General features: G+C 40.7%; 2 protein-coding genes across 2 annotated transcripts; one reads left to right on the forward strand and one right to left on the reverse strand.

Annotated features, from left to right (window-relative positions):
• Nucleotides 1-978: 978 nt before the first annotated feature.
• On the reverse strand, nucleotides 979-7,155 carry fam151a (family with sequence similarity 151 member A). The gene is made up of 12 exons (XM_027282585.1): nucleotides 7,052-7,155; nucleotides 6,791-6,938; nucleotides 6,416-6,556; nucleotides 6,159-6,308; nucleotides 5,908-6,070; nucleotides 5,536-5,593; nucleotides 5,043-5,135; nucleotides 4,474-4,550; nucleotides 4,241-4,377; nucleotides 3,109-3,243; nucleotides 2,538-2,644; nucleotides 979-1,098 (listed from the first exon to the last, which is right to left on the reverse strand). Exons 2-12 carry the CDS (start codon nucleotides 6,810-6,812, stop codon nucleotides 979-981), a joined length of 1,203 nt encoding a protein of 400 aa, XP_027138386.1. The 5' UTR covers nucleotides 6,813-6,938; nucleotides 7,052-7,155.
• On the forward strand, nucleotides 7,056-19,429 carry dnai4 (dynein axonemal intermediate chain 4). Its single transcript, XM_027283570.1, has 18 exons — nucleotides 7,056-7,175; nucleotides 8,743-8,751; nucleotides 10,371-10,533; nucleotides 10,605-10,768; nucleotides 10,886-10,992; nucleotides 11,216-11,372; nucleotides 11,546-11,685; nucleotides 12,288-12,452; nucleotides 12,603-12,788; nucleotides 12,934-13,073; nucleotides 13,475-13,570; nucleotides 13,732-13,886; nucleotides 13,986-14,146; nucleotides 15,236-15,357; nucleotides 15,494-15,592; nucleotides 17,215-17,441; nucleotides 17,543-17,696; nucleotides 18,048-19,429. The coding sequence occupies exons 5-18, from the start codon at nucleotides 10,935-10,937 to the stop codon at nucleotides 18,090-18,092; spliced, it is 1,905 nt and encodes a 634-aa protein (XP_027139371.1). The 5' UTR covers nucleotides 7,056-7,175; nucleotides 8,743-8,751; nucleotides 10,371-10,533; nucleotides 10,605-10,768; nucleotides 10,886-10,934; the 3' UTR covers nucleotides 18,093-19,429.
• Nucleotides 19,430-19,517: the final 88 nt, after the last annotated feature.

Raw genomic sequence — 19,517 nt, forward strand, 5'->3', positions numbered from 1 at the left:
TCGACAGACAAGGGCGAGTCTCCGTGAGGGCTTTAAGTTATGCCTCTTATAACCCATTCACACAACACTAATATATCTGGGAAACAAGCTCTACTTTGCCACATCCAAAATGGCGGCCGCCACCGGAAGTAAATAAAAACCGGTTAATTGCGTTAATTTTTTTTAAACACGTTAATTCTTTAAAATTAATCGACAAAATTAACGCGTTAATTTGACAGCACTAATTTAATATAAAACTATTTAAATAATTTCCTCCTGGGTTATTAAAGTTTCTGATTTGACTGATTTTGGTGGAAACTGGTCATATTTTATGGAGAAAATGTTTTCTGGTTCTCTCTCTGATGTCCTCCAGCTGCTTCGCCTGAACTCTCTGTGTCCTGACGGACTATGAGCAGAGCAGCCTTAAAGAACAGAGGAAGCTAAGAAGAGAGAGTGAGCAAAAAGCCGCCGGACGAGTAAATCTAGAATTGACCTTTAGTCGTTGGCCAGAGCTTGATGAAATAAAAGGCTGAAAGACAGACGCCGAGCTGGGCTGACTGCTGTTGGACTAGTAGTAATATTAGCTGCTGCTATGTCTGCTGTTGTTGACCTTGTTGATGTTGGCAAGTTGTTGAACAAATACATGTGTACAGCTGTCCATGTTTACCACAGTGGTATTACACTCGGAAACTGAGGGAGACAAATCTCAGAATACAATTTCTATGTAATGTTACTTTAAGCTGGTAATGTCACTTGTTGACCTTCTGAACTGAAAATCTCCTGAACAAATATTTAAATAAAAATAATGTGGATACAAAACAGAGCATTATTTACCATCTCTGTGGTACATTTTTTCAAAAACAGGTTTAGGTGGTCATTTAGGCATGCGCCATGTTTCTCCATATTGGAAATCAACAAAGCAAGCAAAGACTTGTCTAGGTGTTGTGTACTGAATGTCTCAAACCAGTAAAAGAAACATTTGCAACTCACACCTGCTTTTCATAAAATACCTGCAGTTGTAAGGGCCTCTGAGCCTTTTCCAGAACCTTCCACCCACAGGGACTCCAGGTTGGTTGCTGTCAGAAGCCACGTGAACCAGCAACATACCACCAGCACCATCTGCACACACACAGGTGTTATAAACAAGACCGTGAAGGTGATCGGTTCCAACAGAGTCCACAGGTTCACACCTGTTTGACGCCATCAAGTGTCCTGAATGAACACGCTGGAGCAGTGAAAGAGCAAGCTTGTGCTTTACAGCCAAGTAATCACTAAAACAGCCTACATGCAGACCACATGCTATTGTGGCATGGAATTTAAGGAAATCTGGACATCGAGATTTCCAAGTCAAAAAATGTGTAGCCTATGTTAGTTTTAAAACCACATGGTGGCATTTAGTTAGGATAGATCATAGACATATATACACAGACGCCTCACTGAGCAGGTTGGTCCGTTGCTGCGATACGTTAACGTGTCCGCCATATTGGATGTGGCAGATCTGCCCGTAAACTAAAACAAGCAGGGCCGGTTTTAGCTATGGGCAATGTGGGCGACCGCCCAGGGCGCAGTCTCCGTGAGGGCTTTAAGTTAATGCCTCTTATACACCCATTCACACACACACTAATATATCTGGGAAACAAAGCTCTACTTTGCCACATCCAAAATGGCGGCCGCCACCGGAAGTAAATAAAACCGCGTTAATTGCGTTAATTTTTTTAAACACGTTAATTCTTTAAAATTAATCGACAAAATTAACGCGTTAATTTTGACAGCACTAATTTAAATATAAACTATTTAAATAATTTCCTCCTGGGATTATTAAAGTATTTCTGATTTGACTGATTTTGGTGAAACTGGATCATATTTTATGGAGAAAATGTTTTCTGGTTCTCTCTCTGATGTCCTCCAGCTGCTTCGCCTGAACTCTCTGTGTCCTGACGGACTATGAGCAGAGCAGCCTTAAAGAACAGAGGAAGCTAAGAAGAGAGAGAGTGAGCAAAAAGCCGCCGGACGAGTAAATCTAGAATTGACCTTTAGTCGTTGGCCAGAGCTTGATGAAATAAAAGGCTGAAAGACAGACGCCGAGCTGGGCTGACTGCTGTTGGACTAGTCAGTAATATTAGCTGCTGCTATGTCTGCTGTTGTTGACCTTGTTGATGTTGGCAAAGTTGTTGAACAAATACATGTGTACAGCTGTCCATGTTTACCACAGTGGTATTACACTCGGAAACTGAGGGAGACAAATCTCAGAAATACCAATTTCTATGTAATGTTACTTTAAGCTGGTAATGTCACTTGTTGACCTTCTGAACTGAAAATCTCCTGAACAAATATTTAAATAAAATATATGTGGATACAAAACAGAGCATTATTTTACCATCTCTGTGGTACATTTTTTCAAAAACAGGTTTAGGTGGATCATTTAGGCATGCAGCCATGTTTCTCCATATTGGAAATCAAAGCAAAGCAAAGACTTGTCTAGGCTTGTATGTTACTGAAATGTCTCAAACCAGTAAAAGAAACATTTGCAACTCACAACCTGCTTTTCATTAAAATACCTGCAGTGTAAGGGCCTCTGAGCCTTTTCCAGAACCTTCCACCACAGGGACTCCAGGTTGGTTGCTGTCAGAAGCCACGTGAACCAGCAACATACCACCAGCACCATCTGCACACACACAGGTGTTATAAACAAGACCGTGAAGGTGATCGGTTCCAACAGAGTCCACAGGTTCACACCTGTTTGACGCCATCAAGGTGTCCTGACTGAACACGCTGGAGCAGTGAAGAGACAAGCTTGTGCTTTACAGCAAAGTAATCACTAAAACAGCCTACATGCAGACCACATGCTATTGTGGCATGGAAATTTAAGGAAATCTGAGACATCGAGATTTCCAACGTCACAAAATGTGTAGCCTATGTTAGTTTTAAAACCACCATGTGTGGCAAGTACTATTATGGTACTGATGATAATGGCAGAAGCTATACAAGTTTGTGAGTAGCTGCTTCATAGTTCCACCAGATGGCCCCAAAGTATAGTAAAAAAAAGTAAAAGTAAAAAAGCATAGTAAGACGATGAATGTGTGTATCTAAAGAAACTGTAAAGAAGCAGTTTCTTTTGTATCTACATACCTGAAAGTTGGACTAACAGGGAGGTCCGGTCAGTGACTGTGAACCATTGGACTTCCAGGCTGCTGCGTACAGTTGGATAGAGGAAGTCCATCAGGTCTCCTCCAGGATAGAATCTCCTCAGACGACCCCGCTCCTCTGCGAACACAATAAGCAAGAGTAAAAACTGAAACAAGAACCAGTCACTTCTAACTATCATCATCTAGTCAAAGAAAGTTGAGCTTCACTCAGCAGAAACTGATAATGTTCTTATGGATTTAAAGTGCACCTCTTTATAAGCAATGAAATGTAGTAACACCTTGATGCTGTCTTTTTTCTTTTCTTTTTTTAAGAAAGTCTAAATAACACTCAAGTGTCCCAAAACTCAAAGTTGATTTCTTTGCATATAGAAATTCTGCTCAATTTGGACTGATGAAAACTTTTAAGTATTCAAAGTTGAACATCCAGGCTACAGTACAAATCAATCAAGCTTTATTGAAACTGATCAGACCTCTGATAAACTGGATAATGTTCTGTCATTCGTCATCCAAAAGGAAATGTTTGTGACGAGTGGAAACCAAAGAAATGGCAAAACATGAGCCGAATTCATACCACAGAAACCAAATGGATGGCTTATACATGCAATAAGTTGAGTGGCATGTTCAGTCATACAACATTACAAACTCAGCAATAGTTATATTTCATAAAACTAATTTTAATGATTTCATTAATAACAGATCTGTGAGTCTAGCTGGCTCGGCTGTAGTTGTTCAATGCTAACAAAATATTCAGTCCTTTATTTTAATATCTTAAACTTTGGAGACATTTCCACAATTTTCATTGAAAATGAATTGCTCACACTTTGACTGTGCAGTTCAGCAGCATCCTTCAGTGCTGCCCCATCTGCTGTCAGCCATGTCTAGTAAGTATTAGTAGTACAAGTATTCAGAAATACAAATGCTAAATTGTACATTTATTTCTACATTTTCCAGCCAAGTTTCGGCCTTTTTTGCGCATTTAAATATGATATATATTATTACATTACAATTCATTTAAATAATTTTTTAGAATATGTTTTTCCACCCTAACCCTAACTGAAAGATCGACTCCACTTCACTGACTTAAACATACTGACTGCTGTCGTCTCTGTCCTTACCTACAGCCTGTTTGAATTCAGACAGCGTGGGTTCATATATATCGTAGTAGACTCTGGCAGGGTCGGTGTTGTCTCGGACAAACAGCAGGTCACTGACGTTTGGGTGAATTGAGCCCTGCCACAATGTCAGACTGAACCTGGAAAGTGTCACAACGAGCAAATTATTCAGGGTTGTGATATGTGTGGTTGTTTTTTTTAATTCAATGATATAATACAGTAGATGTCTGTGTTACCGTGGTGACTGGTTGAGGAGCCAGCTGATGTGCTCCCAGCCACTGCGAACCAACAGGGCGTGAACTGGGAACGTCACCTAAAGAGACAAATTATTCCAGATGTTTTGTTGCAGATTTTAAAACTGCCATTGACTGCCAGCTGCTACAGAGAGTCAGTGTAATTCACTGACACTTTGAACTGACTGAACAAATGAGACCACGGTGCTGAAGTTACTTGTCCTCTTTTTAAAATGTCACACACTGACAAGTCTTTTTTTCTTTGCACATGAACTCCTCTGAAACTGCAGGAACAGTGCCCTCTTTCTGTTTCCTGCCATGACAGCATTTACCAGATTTCCTGCAATTTAAACCAACTATTCGCTCATGAAGGCCACGTAAATTTGTCTCTTTTTTTGCATTAGTGAGAGAGCAGCTGATACAAATACTTGAACTAACTGTGGCAGCAAAGGAGTCACAAGTTTACTGTTTCTTTGTGAGAATGTGTAAATTAATACATTCAGACTCATGTCCACACTGGGTTACCTTTCCTACGGATGGTATTTTTGTGTGTTTTTTTTAAAAAAGCTTACCTTTTGGGTCACGTCTTTGATCATATCATACATTTCTTCCATCATGGCCCTGCTATAGGTTTGCGAGGGGACTGGTGGAGGAACATAGAGCACCTGCCAGGAACAATGTCAGCTGTAAATCAGTCCTACATCCTACATGAACCACTATTAGTTTAAAATTAAAGTTCATTTTAGGCTGTTTCACATGATTTCTTTTGTTCGCTGCACTTCTGTGCACCAATCAGGACTGCCATCACAATCTGATCACACCGTGCCCTTACAGTCCTCACTAAACCTGAGTTTATTGCATGGTGGACATTTTTTTGGTGTGAGAGTAGTGGAGGAAAACAGTAATGGACTGATCGAAATCTAAAGGGTTGATTGTTTCAACAAATTAGCTCTGTGCAGGCCTATTAAACTTGTTTCTTATCCATAGTCGATGTGTGTAACACTGCATATGTACCTATACAGGAACTACACAGTGATTTTTAACCAGGCTGTGAACATGTAGTACCTTCCATCCAGGAGACAATGTCACATCTGGAAACTTCTCCTGAATCAACTCCAGAAATCTGAAAAAGGTGGAAGGAGGGTAAAAAAGGAGAGAAATGTACTGTAGTGTATGTTGTTTTCTGTACATATACACCCACCACAATTCTCCCCCCAAAAAAGGTTCCACATTTTAACTTTTAACATGTTTTATTTGAGGTTTTGATATCAATAAAAAGATATATTTGTGGTTTTAAGAACCAAAACCAAACCAAACAAACATCTCAGTACAGTTTAATATCTCTGCTCTCTGGAGCTAATGCATGGCCAGGCCGACCACAGGTAACTGATGACTGCCTGTGCATCTAAGTGGGCCATATATATATATCTTTTTCACCTGGTTCCATTGACTGGAGGCACAAAGGCTGGCACGTTGGGACCTTGAACGATGTCTGCATTAAGCCAGACAGGTCTGTCTATTCTTCTGTGACTGTTCTTTTTATTAAGCACGTCCAGTGACAAACCCACTGATTCCAGAGACTTAAAATCCAGCTTCATGGCTGCAGGGACACACAGAGCATTAAAACCATTTAAAAATACAAGATAGAGAAGAAAGAAAGATATCAGATCTGTTCTCCTTAACAATACCTTTTCTAGAGGCCAGCACAGCATCCAACCATTGGTCCAGAGTGTTGTCACTATAGACATCAGGTGGGTGGGCCATGATAGGTATTGGTTTCATAGCAGGTGTGTTATAACCCTCCAGAGTGACATCAGCCTCCAGGATCATAGCATCGCCTTGGGAGAATGGGGTAGAGCTTTGTCAGAATGTAAACGTCATAGTAACAGTGAGTGTTTTAACACAATATTCAGTTATTCAGACAGAATATTAAGAGTGCATTTACTTCTGAGAGCGCTGTTCATTTGCTCCTTGTTGTTGGCTCTGTGAAACCAGGTAGCGTACAGACCGTCAGGTTTGCTGATATTACCCGAGTGAACCAGGTAGTCCAGCATGTCTCCACCAGTAGACATTGAGGGGTTAGAATCTGGACAAACACAGGACACATGGCACATATGCATGTTTTATATCATATACTGTAAATGCTCCTTTTTCAGTCAGGACCTCAGAGTCCTTGGCCACTGATTATTGATGAATCAATAGTACAATACATAGTAATACAATACTTAGCTACTAGTATCAGGTCTGTATACCATTACAGACACAGATGGGAATAATAATTACAGCATGGAGAGTTATGAGGCTGTAACGACGGGCTCACCGTTACCGCCACATGCATGCATTTATTGAATAAGGACGCATAGGAGACGTGTGGAAAGGACATTTATTGATTAATTATATTCAGGTGCGCATTTCCGGCGAGGGCGGAGACACACGGCACGGGGCGCCTCGTAGTCCGCCTGAACCACCTGAACACACAAAACACAGACACACAGACTAAGGACACGAGTATGAAGATTCATTAAACAAACTGAATTAGATGTGGATTGAGTTAGACGCAACGACGCACAGGTAAACTTACCACAGCCTGCTGCTCTGTCCTCCCGTGGTGTCACATCAAAACAGGTCCCCGGGGAACGTGACCATTACGTATGGTTCCGGAGGACAGCAGTAAGTGGGAAGTGGGAGCAGGGGAGTTTGTGTGGGTATGTAAATATGTTTATTCATCTGCATGTATTTGTTAGTGTTTATTAATGGTATATGGGTTTGTAAATAGGTGTTTATATTGTATTTATGTAAATATTTATGGTTTATTGATATATGTGTGAATATGTAAAACACGGACCGCTTGGGCAAGTTGACAGAGGCCTATGAAGTGTTGGAACAGTTTGGTTTAGTTTTAAACGTTAAACATGACACTGGCATGTATTTGTGAAATATTAGACAAGTGCAGTATTTCTCCCTTCACCTCTATGCTGATGATTTGATCCTACTACAGTTATTAAAGCTTTGCTCACAATACGGAATTGAATTTGACTTCAAATATAAAGCCAATATGAGTAATACTATGAATGTTAGAAGACCTGAATTTGTCATATCTGGTACTGCTCTTAAAGCATAGATAGATAGATAGATAGATAGATTGATAGATTGATAGATTGATTACTTTATTGATCCCTGATGGGAAATTATTTTGTTGCGGCCGCATTACAAGTAACACAGAACACTATATAATGAGTTTAAAAATATCATATTGTTAATCATTTATCAGATTATAAAGATATTCAACTCTGCAATGCTTGCAGATAATTTCAGCATGTGTGATTATAGTTTTATTTATCTTGTACCAGTATCTGTTTTATGGCCTACTTCCCACTAGTGGAGCTCCAACAGAAAAAACACAAGCTGGAGAGACACAACATGGCCTACAAAGACAGCGTGAGACGGGTGCTTAGGCTTATCAATCCAATGCACAAGCAAAATGTTCAGAAATGTCAGTGTGTATTATTATTGTTCTAAAATGACAAATCTATAAAAATGATTCACCCCACCAATTGCACTATTTTATTATTTTACAACTTCTACCACACCATGTGAATACATCACATCTGTCACAGGAGTGTGATAAAGGTTTCTCTTATTTAACATCAACATGTAAATGAGCCACTGTATATCATAACTATTTATTATATTACACTTTGTTTAGCAAGTAGCAATGTGTTGATTTGCATTGCACATGAAAATGAATGCTTTAATCTAGCCTGGGTCCAGAACACATCTCTGTAAAATTACAATTCAGTCTCCTTATCAGGCTGCTTGTAACAAACATAAGGTGACTGACTCATTAGAAACAACATAACCCTTGTATGTAAATTCAATAAATCATTATCTAAGATCTTTAAAAACGTACCTGACTTTTCAGTGACCACCACAGCTGTCACAACCATCAACAGGACGGCAAGTCCAACAGCCACAGATATTATTATCAGCTGTCTTTTTGATAAGCAGCCCAGATATACCTTGTTCTCTTTTCCCACCCTGGAGCAAAACACAGAAGAGACAATCACACATGAATCTCTGCAATCATACCAGCAACATTTTTTCAAATAAACTCGTTTTTACCACAAGTGAACCGTTTGTCACTCTCTGTATGTACAGTTTGACAGGTAAGAAAACAAGTGTATTAATGTGTCACTGACCTGTGCCTGTCTTGTTTCTCGCTGTCCTCTCTGTCGTCCATCCTGTCCCGCCTGATCCTTCGACTGTCCTCAGGATTCAAGAGTAAGTAAAGAGCTGCAGAACGACGCGCACAGACTGGGAGACAGATGGGTAGGCATATGTCCTGTCATTTATGCGGACCTTATCTAAAGAGCAGAGATCACAGTGATCTGATAAGGAGCACATGTTCTCTTCAGTCTCTGTTCTAATCCCAGCCCCTCACCGCTCCTCTGAGAGCTCAGAGTGAGGCAGGTAGCTCTCATAGTGTCCTGCATCGTTTTGTCTCGGATGTCCCTTCAACAAACAAACAAAAAATCACTACGTTAATGTGAACAAACTCAATCACGCTATAAGGCAGTGTTTGCCAGCCTGGGAGTTCATAAAAGTCAGTATTACACCTTCACTTCATGTTAGGAGCAAAGGTTATTTATTCCCTGCAGCTGTTAAGATACACATCTACTTCTTTATCTAAAATTGCTTAATTGTTTATTATATGCTGTGCACCTGGGGTCAGAGTAAAAAAATGACCAATCTAAAAACTAAATAAAATCAGAGTTACATAAATGTCACTTTATTACGTCATAAAGTTTTACCGCATTCTTCTACGACAGTTGTGTTTTACTTCACCAATGACGAAACCACAAACACGTTAGTGTCCAGCAGGGGCGCGTGGCGTCACGTTGCTATGGCAACCGAGAAGGCAAGCAGTAGAAGAACAACAGTAGAGTGATGTCTACCTCTGTGGCAAAGGAAGACAGGCTGAAGAGACGTACTCTGGTCCTGAGGCCGTAAGTTAATTTCTTTTTCACAGTTTGTCATCACTGGTCCGAACCAGGAGTCCAAACTCACGAGCTCTGACAGCGCGAGGGGTTCTACTGTCCCGCCGCCAGACGGTTAGCTGCACGAGAGCTCTCTCGCGCTCATTGAGTTTCTAAACATTTCTGCAGACTGAGTCTGAGAGACGATACAGACGATACAGACGATACAGAGCGTGCTAACGGTGAATAAACAAGGAAGGCTTAGGGAAGGGGACATTCTCCCTCCGTAAGGGGGAGGAGGGTCCTCCCGTAACCCCAGTCCCATGTCTCGGCACGGGGCCGTTGTCTTCTGCGTCGACCAAAACGGACCTCCGCTCAGTCACTCATGGTGTCTGCTTCTCCCCAAAAAAAAAATAATAATAAAATTTTTAAACAAAAAACACTTCCAATGGAAGGGAAAAGTCAGGTAAGTCATTGAAACAATGAAATGAGAGAGTCTCTTGTCATTAAAGATATATATTTTTTTTATTTGTTTAAAAAATGAAATAAAATACTCAAAATAAATAAGGTGTGCAAACCAGCTATGGTCTTCCACAGGTTTAACACACCAATAAAACTGTCCTCTCTCTCACAGAAACTGACTGTGTGAGGATCAACGAGGAAGGGTTAGGGTTAGGGTTGTCTGTACTTTGGACTTTGGGGTTATGTCCGTACTTTGGACTTTAGGGTTATGTCCATTCTTTGGACTTTAGGGTTATGTCCATACTTTGGACATCCCTGGTGTAGGGCATGGGGACATCCATGGTTTCAGGGTGGGCATCAGGGGTACGTTGGGATTGGCCCATTTTGTCAACATGGTCATTAAAAGCAAACAAACTGGAGCCATTCTAACTCTTGTGCTAATGTGTTATTGTTGTCTCCTAGCTCTTCTCGGACAATAAATACCTCAGGCACACATGGAGTCAACCAAAGTACAAGACACACAAACAGCGTCCTCGGTTCCTCCAGCAGGAGGAGCTTCAGCCTGGGAGGAGGCAGCAAGGTTCTGGAGAAGAGCGTCATTCAGACCCCGAGACAAGCTGTTCGGGTATGACTGTTTGTCTACTGTTTGCAGCAGTGCTGCTGTAGGTAGCTGGTTAACTGTTCACCTGTCAGCAGGTGTTTGATGAGGACGACAATGATGTCACGCCTCAGCCGCTGTACGTGGCTGATCCAGCAGCTGTGCAGACCAAAACCAGCAAGATCTTTCTGGATGAGATCTCTGCTGGATCAGCACTGGACCAGACAACCACCACGGGGAGCTTCAGTCTGCCTTTCTCCAGGTAACAGGGCTCTTAGATGATCTGAGACAGCCATATGCTGTAGAAAATAGTCTATCATATACAGTAAGAGTGTTTGTACCTTGTGATGCCACATAAAATACTCTGATGGTTCTGCAGGTCAGTTTTTGGAAGCAGCAGAATATCTAGCCACTCTACTGTAGAATCCATGAATGAGGAGATTGAGGATGCATTTTGCAAACGGGACATGCCCATCAACATCACAGGTCCATCCCAACATTATTATTTTTTATTATTTCATTATAAATACACTATTATCACTGTTTTGTTCTACTCTTCATCCCTTGTCATTGTTGCATTCAGCATTTTTGAGCTCCATCTTTAATGTTGGTAGATGACAATGACTGCAGCATCATTAAGACTGAACATCACAGTTCTCTGTAGCAGATAGTTGTAACATGTCTTTTGTTTGTGTTTGTTTTCTGTCAGATGTGCACAGGAAAAGAGACCCTGTGAAAGAACATGTGACAGAAGAAATGCTGAAAGAAGTCATAGACGTCTACATCTCTGAGACAGACAGCATTTCACTGCTGGACATACCCAGCAGCCTCGTCTCAGTAGACGCTGATGACGCAGAAGTTATAATGTGAGTGAACGCCTCTACTGTTTCTTTTAACTGATCTGAATGTGCATCAAGCCAACACTTATGTTATACACATACTGATGCAGTATTACCGTGGAAAATACTTGTATCTATTGATGTACTTTAAAAGTGTATGTTGTTCACGAGGTGGTGTCATCTTCACCTTGTTTTCACAGACAGAGAAACAATCAGTACGCTGAGGTTTGCAGGAGCAGAGCGATGTATGATAACTACGTGGATCGCTCAATGCAGACACTGAATGGAGCATCTAAATCCAAACATGTCCAGTGTGACCGCGTGGTCATGGTGGACGCAGGTCAGATTGCTTTCCTTTAGAGTTTATGATCTTAAAGGTGCATGAATTGATTTTTCCTATGGCCACTTGGGGGCAGCAGTGGGTACAAGGCTGATGAGGGGGGAGTTTGTGGGAAAGAATACAATAAATAAACAAGCTTGAGAGCAGCTAGTATCATATTACACAGTCAGAAATACATTGTGAATGCAAACATATTGATTAGTGTAGCTTTAGGGTAACAGTCTTAGATTCCTGACAGCTTAGGTTTGCAGTAAATAAATGCTAAAACCTCACATCTGTGAAACAGGAGTACTGAGTTGAGTCTTGTTGAGTCCAAGGTGACACCTTCAAGCATCTTTCTTTGTTGGACACACAGTCAAAAAGTATTAGATTAGAGAAATTCAATCTGCTATTATAGAAGAGTAAAAAACTTTTATTTAATTTAGGAAACTGGTAGCAGTAAATCTTTGCTTAAAATGAGTCAAGCAATGAATCCATTATCAGTTGTGCCTATAAACTTCAACTTACAGATAGCATAAGGTTTTCTATCTATTCTTCAGTGCGCAGTTAATAATGTTTGGCTTTTCAAAGTGTTCAATCCTTTTCTATTTCCATGTCCACAGCCTCGTCTGTTACTGCTTGGGACATGTATAACACTTTCATCAGCCCTGAGCAGGATGAACGAGCGTGTAGTGCTGAACCAGAGAGGGCTGACTATCCAGAGACTGTCACGGACACCAGCAGAGGTGCAGAGAGGAGCGTGTCAGTGGGCAGCACAGCTAGTACCGGTAACAATCTGCTTCAGTCTGGGTTTTATTTAATGTAATTCTACTGCAAATAGAGTAGTAGAGTAGTAATTATCGGAAATGATAATTCTACTTAATTTATGGAGGTTTTGCAGTGACTTGCATGTATAACTTTCTTGTGTTTCTCTTCAGTCAGTGCTGCCAGCTCACTGAGAGAAGTGGATGCATTTGGAAACAGTTCAAACGCTGAGTCAGACCTGCATCTGATCATGCTGTCAGAGAAATTCCAACAGTCCTTACTAGTGATGGAGAGGAGCATCCTGGGAAACATCTTCCAACCCAAGCTGGCTACTTACAGAAAGCTGCCCATACTAACAGGTAAACTCACCTCAGTATCACATGGGCTGCATTTTTATACCACGCATGCACATGTACTGCCTCCTAACCATGGCTGAGATCAGCTTAAGTGTTAATAGATACTAATGAATGAAAAAACTGAGAATAAATGGACTGATTGTGTCAGACCCAGACAGCCCGGTGGAGCAGAGGGAGGAGGACACAGACAGCCCTCGACCTCCAGCTGTGGAGCGTCTCTGGGCTTTCAGCTGTGAGCTGAGCAGAGGACGCAGGGTCAGCAGCACGGCCTGGAACAAGAAGAGCCCGGTAACACAGAACAGACATACACACCTGCAGAACAATTGTTTCTTCACATTATACACGTTAAGCATACAGTTTTATGAAAGTTATATTAGAAAACTGAAGCTACTTCTTACTGAAAAAGAGTCCCTATGTAGACAGCTGAATCTTCCTGAGTAACAAAGACATAGTTTAGGAAGATATTCCAGGTGTCATTTTTCAATGCTGTGAGCATCACAAACAAAGTTTAATTGACCTACTCTGTGCTGGGCTGGTGACGGGTTCATAGATGGATATATCAAAATCTGGACACATAAAAGTGAAAATGACACTTTTATAACAATATTATATACAATACTATATACAATCAATGATACATTGATACATTCTACCTAAAAAATCAAATATGTCTCTGTTTTCTCTGTTAGGACCTCCTGGCTGTCAGCTATGATGACCAAGGCTGTGATGAGTCCAGTAACCAGGAACCAGGCCTGGTTTGCTGCTGGTCTCTCAAAAACCCCACGGTACGACTGTTTTTAACCTTTATTTACCTTCCCACAACTTCCACATCAACCTCCAGTCCCCTGTGTCCCCTCAGCAGCATGCAGGATGTTGAGTGAAGATTTAATTCATATGAGAGCGCCAGCTGTCCATTCCAGATGTTGTCAATGTGTCCTCTCTGCAGTGGCCTGAGCGGATCATCCGCTGTGGCAGTGCTGTCACCTCCCTGGATTTCTCATTCAACAACCCCAGTCAGCTGGCTGTCGGCATGAAGGACGGCAGTATAGCTATCTACAACATGCAGAGTCAAGACAACAAGCAGTGTGTCGTCAGCAGCAGGTGAGGAGTGTGTGTGTGTGTATAACACCATGCACTGAAAATACTAGTGACTGCTGTTACTCATGTTATTGCTTTACTTTTCTGTGTGTCTCTGTGCAGTGAATGTCCCAACAAGCACCAGGGTCCAGTGTGGCAGCTCAGGTGGTCCCAGCAAGAGTTGAGTTTAACAGGAGAGGAAAAGATGGAGGCTCTCTTCTCCGTGGCTGGAGACGGACGTTTCAGCAAGTGGTTTGTCAGCAAGAATGGCCTCGACTGTATAGGTACGGTACTCTGCAACAGCCGATGGCATAGCTCATTGGAAGTGCTTGAATTTGTAGATTTTGTTCAAAGATAGAATTGAAATCCACTGGAAAGCAAAATATGTCTTCAGGGTCTCATGTATCTAATTTTAATAGCAATAAAAATCCATGTCAAATACTCTCTGCTCTCATCAATGTGCCTCAAAGTCATGAGGAGCAGAAAACTGACTTTGCTGCATGCAGTGTCATAAACAATCTCCTAAACGGTGGAAGTATATTCTTACAGCTGTTTTCATTATTAATCACAAAAATATAACCATACTACTGAATTTAAAATTATGTCTTTCTCTGATCGAAGATTAGTCTATCTTAACTCACCATAAAGCACACTTACAAATCAGGCACAAACAAAATAAAATTCACCAAAATCTTTCTACCTTACTTTTTTAATTTAATCTTTTTATTGTTCCAACAATCACCAGCTCTGATTTGGTTGATATAAGTCCTATAAATTATAGATTCACTGAGTCAGCTCTGGTGGCTTTGAAGAGAGAGCAGGCTTCAGTTCCCTCTAAGAAAGGACTGTTGGCAGTATGTCAGAAAAGTCAAGTGGTGAAAATATTTTAAATACAGAGTACACTTAAAGTGATTTTTTTCAGGCTAAAATAAATGAATAAAATAGTTCTGCTTCCCATCCACAGCAGGACACCCTGTACTCCTGAGGGAGCTGTCAATCAAAACATGAGCTTGAATGTTTAGTGTCACTCAGTGTATACGTAATTAGACGCTCTCTTTGATATCATATCTGCATTTTTACTATTTAAGGCTATATCTCACTCTGGATGTGTGTCCTGTAGTTCTGTCATTGCATCACTGTTTAATTGTTGCTGCTCAGTGCTGTAACAGCAACTAACCATGACCCATGTCTCAAACTATGGCATGTTGGGTTAAATTTGAGGGAACTGGGCCTGGAAAGTCCTTGAAAAGTTCTTACGTTTAAAAAATGATGCTGGTTAACCGACTCACAGTCACATGTCTAGCATTTAAAATGCAGATTGTTGTTACTATGCTTTTCAAACCAGTTGTGTATCTTTGCATGTCTTGCTGTAGACCTGATGAAGCTCAAGAAGACTCATAATAAGAAGAAGGTCGGAGGGAACAAGACAGAGAAGCAGACAGAAAGTGTTCTGTCAGCACTGACGGCTGGTCTGTGTTTTGACTTCCATCCAGCAGTAAGTTGGTAACAGAAACACAGTAGATCAATATCTGGAGCTGATTAGTGCTGACACCAACAGTTGTACTTTGTTAGGCTGTGACTTCATAAATGAAAATCATGCATCACCTCTGCTGCATTTCATTGTTCTCCAGGATTCCAGTATCTACTTGGTTGGCACATGGGAAGGTCTCATCCACAAGTGCTCCTGGTCCAACAGTCAGCAGTTTCTGGAGACGTACAGGAAACACTTTGTAAGTCCATCACCTCTTTCTGATGAGACATTTAAAACCTGTAAAACACAAAAGACCACGAGGCCTCAAAATTACCTCAAGATCTGACTACAATTATTAAAACTGACAGCTGATCGACGTCTAGCAGCTTCACACTGATCCACATGCTGCTTTGATGGTGGCAATACCATGTTAATGAAGCAACTTCCACTACACTCTCTACCAGAGACTCTCTACAGGTCAACAGTGTCCTCCATTATGTCTTGTAAGCTTTGGGACATTTGTTACACAGATTTGGAACCATTTTAGACCACTTGATCAATAAAATACATCCTCCAAGATATCAAAACATTGAAGAAAAAAAACAGAAACTTTGGACATATATGACATATATATATATAAATGTCTGTAAGAATTGCATTTTCTGTCTTGAAATTCAGAAACCCAAATTTTGTTAATATGTCCTGAAAACTGTTGTGGAGAAATTGCTGAAGTCAAAGGTCAATGGTGAGGTTAGGAGGGAAGAAAGTGTTCAGGAGCCTCTGATGTCTTATGCTGTATTATTTATTGACACTTGATCAAGGAGAATTAGAGACACTCTCAAAGTTCATCAGAAGTGCCTGAGTCGGTCTCACATTCTGCCCAACTCATCCTGGTGGATAGACTTTAAACCCCAAGATAACACCACAAATACTAAAGGCGAGAGAATATCTTTACCCATGCAGGTGTTATTGTCAACACATTCTAGTCTGGAGACACAGATGTCTGTTTATGCAGATTGGAACGTCAACAACAAGCTATCTATTATGTCTAGGAAGGCAGCAATAGATCTCTTTGACCCTGGCCACCACAGTGTTGAGATAGACTGGCACCTACTGTTCTCAACCAAAGCCAAACAACTAATACTGCAGAGGACCTCAAGGCCCACACGTGACCTCATGTAACCTAAGGATAGAAAATTCCAACAAAAGTAATAAGATCTAGTTTCATATGATATCCATACCTCTGCTGTAAAGAGATTAAAGAAGAAGAGTTCAAGCCAGTGTAAACAATGCAAATGTTTTTGGAGGGTTTGTAGGAAAAGCATTCAACATTGGGCCTAAAGATAGAAAACTTTATCAACTTTAACAACTGGAAAACTAATTATAGTGCAGCAGTCAGTTCTGCTGAGTCATTCCATAGTTTCTGCTGTGTGCTAAAAATCAATCTCCAAGTTTTACTTGAAATAAAAAGAGTCTCTCGGATCATCTCAAATATTTTTTAAGATGCTAAACCTGAATTTTCTGAACTCTTGTTGTCGATGTTGTCATTGCAGTGGGTCTGTTCTGCCACAGGGTTTATCTATTTATTTTGGGATCATGCACAAAAGTAATTGCATCAGTGTTAGCAAAGAGCTAATTTGCATCTGTTGTCCCTGGACAGGGAGACAAAAAAAACACAAATACTCATAAAACAGCACAATACATAAAAAATCCATCCATGTAAGATAATAAAAAGAGTTCGCGGCTGGCAAAGCTTCTTAAGTCTCTAACATTTGGTGGGATTGAATTCCACTTCTTCACTACTACTATCAGGCATACATCAGAAAAAAATAAGCAGGTTGAGTGATCAGAGAGAACCTGAGTGACTTTCTTGCCCCTCAGTGTCCTGTGAACTGCGTCACATGGTGTCCGTTCAGTCCTGATGTGTTCCTGAGCTGCTCCTCTGACTGGACCATCCAGCTGTGGAAACAGGACTACCTTAAGCCCGTGCTAGGCTTCACCTCCAACCAGAGAGCAGTGTCCGACATCAAGTGGTCCCCAAAGTGGGCCACAGTGTTTGGATGTGTTAATGAGGGACAGCTGGAGATCTGGGACCTGGATTCCAGCATGTGAGTCAGACTGAGGCGAAGATCTGTCTGTTGATTGTGGTCTATCTCACTCATTCTCACTCTGTCTGTCTCTCTGAGTAAACACCTCTCCTCTCCTTCAGCCTGGACCCAGTCATCGTGGAGCGTGCTGCCCCAGGTGTGAAGATGAAGTCCCTGCTGTTTGCCACGCAGACGGACTGTGTCCTGGTAGGAGACAGCGATGGACACGTGACTGTCTACCAGCTCAGGAACTTCAATGTGGGAGAGAGCAGCAAGGTAAAACTGAGGGAAGCAGGCCTTCAGACACCGCCTGCTGCAGGCATAGATGGAGGAGGCATGTGCTGGTGGTATCAGGAGACCATAGACTGTATAAAACATGAATGTAGTCTCTGTGACATCACTCACAGATTTCTGCAGAGCTGTTGTGAAGCTCAGTGTGGCTCTGGCTGTTCATAAAATACTTACTATTGATTCATTAATCTTTTCTGTGGAGAAAAGATCCAGCTGTCTGTTAGTGTGCATTATCGGAGAGGCATGCAGTCTGGACGCTTCTTTCCTCAGTGAGTCAGTGACACAGATATCACATGACAAAAAGGTCAAAGCATCTCTCTGGATCTTTTCTTTCAGGTGGATCTTCTGGAAAACATCATCAGCTCTGCAGCTTCCAGATAGCTTCAGGAGAGACGAGATGTTTGGGCTTCTGTCTGACTGACATTCTTAATTCTGGTTTACACAAATCTTCTGTCGATATTTAAATAAGTAACATCTTATACAAACACATGAGTTATGGCATCAGTCTTTGCTGTACACTGGACTTGTTGAAGGAGTCAGACTAATCATGGTGGAGTAAGTCAAGAGTTAAAACCAATCCAACCCCAGTGATCATGTTCTGCTCTTTAATGAAAGTATCCTGAGCAACAAATTTTGTGAGCAAAATCCATAATGGAAACTTTTTTTTATCATAATGAAGAATATGTATCATGAAATGTTTTGCATTAAATTGGATGGACAAAAGTTTCTTTCCACATATGTCGTCATTTAACTGTTAACGTGTATGTTCTGTATGTGTGTATGTATTTCCTATATTTATTATACTCTGTTTTCTTTCTTTTTTATCTCGGTTAGGTGTATAGATGTGTGTGTGTCTCTTTCTACTGATGTGTGCATAATTAAAGTAAGCTGAATCATTTTCTCGTCATCAGAAATATTTATTCTTCATTTTAAAAACAGCAAGCAGCAAAACTAAAGGCAGCTATCTTATCAAACTGAATATATTGTTTTTCTTGTGATCAAACAATAAATCCAAAAACAAAACCAGCAATAATGGTCACCTAATAATGAGCAGATTTATAGATTTCATCATAGCAACAGCACACTTTCAAAATGATTAGTGTACAAATAAAAACATAAGAAACGTTCTTAATACATTTGCTCATAAGAGAAAATGTTTGAACGCAGCTACACAAACAGAAACATTTCCCTTTATGAATGATTGGATTATTATTCTCATCTGAAACCCTGCGGGCCAAAGTTCTGTGCTGTGTTTTGTCTGATAACTTACTCTGTTTTTTGCCAAAAACATTTCATATATTGAGTTTCTAATAATAAAGTGCAGTTGCAGTTGAGAGTCATATGGCTTTGTTTCCACTCCATTGTAGATGTCTGCTTTAATCTTCATTCTTCTTACTGTGATATTGTGTAGATTCTTAAAGTTTGGTCCATTTGTCACCTGAACCAATAATGCGACATCATCTGACTGACACCGAACTCACCTCTGTCTCTGTGAGACATTCTAATACTCAGCTGTGCTAACTGTTAATGAAGATGGTTTGACACAAATTTTTAAAAACCAAACCTCTGAAACGATCATTTTATTTTATACTTATGTTTCCTCATGGCCAAGGAGATTTAATTAAACCTCTGAAGTAACACTTACTGCCAGTAAAATGCTGCTTGTACAGTAATTATCGATAATAACAGTACTTTTTACTTTTTTTTTTTAAGTTAACATCAGTTGCATATATTCTAGAGACACAGAGATGAGTTTTGTTGTCAGTATTTCGACCAATGAGCCACACTTTGACAAAGCTGGTGTAG

The sequence above is a fragment of the Larimichthys crocea genome, chromosome X (assembly GCF_000972845.2).
Source record: "Larimichthys crocea isolate SSNF chromosome X, L_crocea_2.0, whole genome shotgun sequence".
NCBI lineage: Eukaryota > Metazoa > Chordata > Actinopteri > Sciaenidae > Larimichthys > Larimichthys crocea.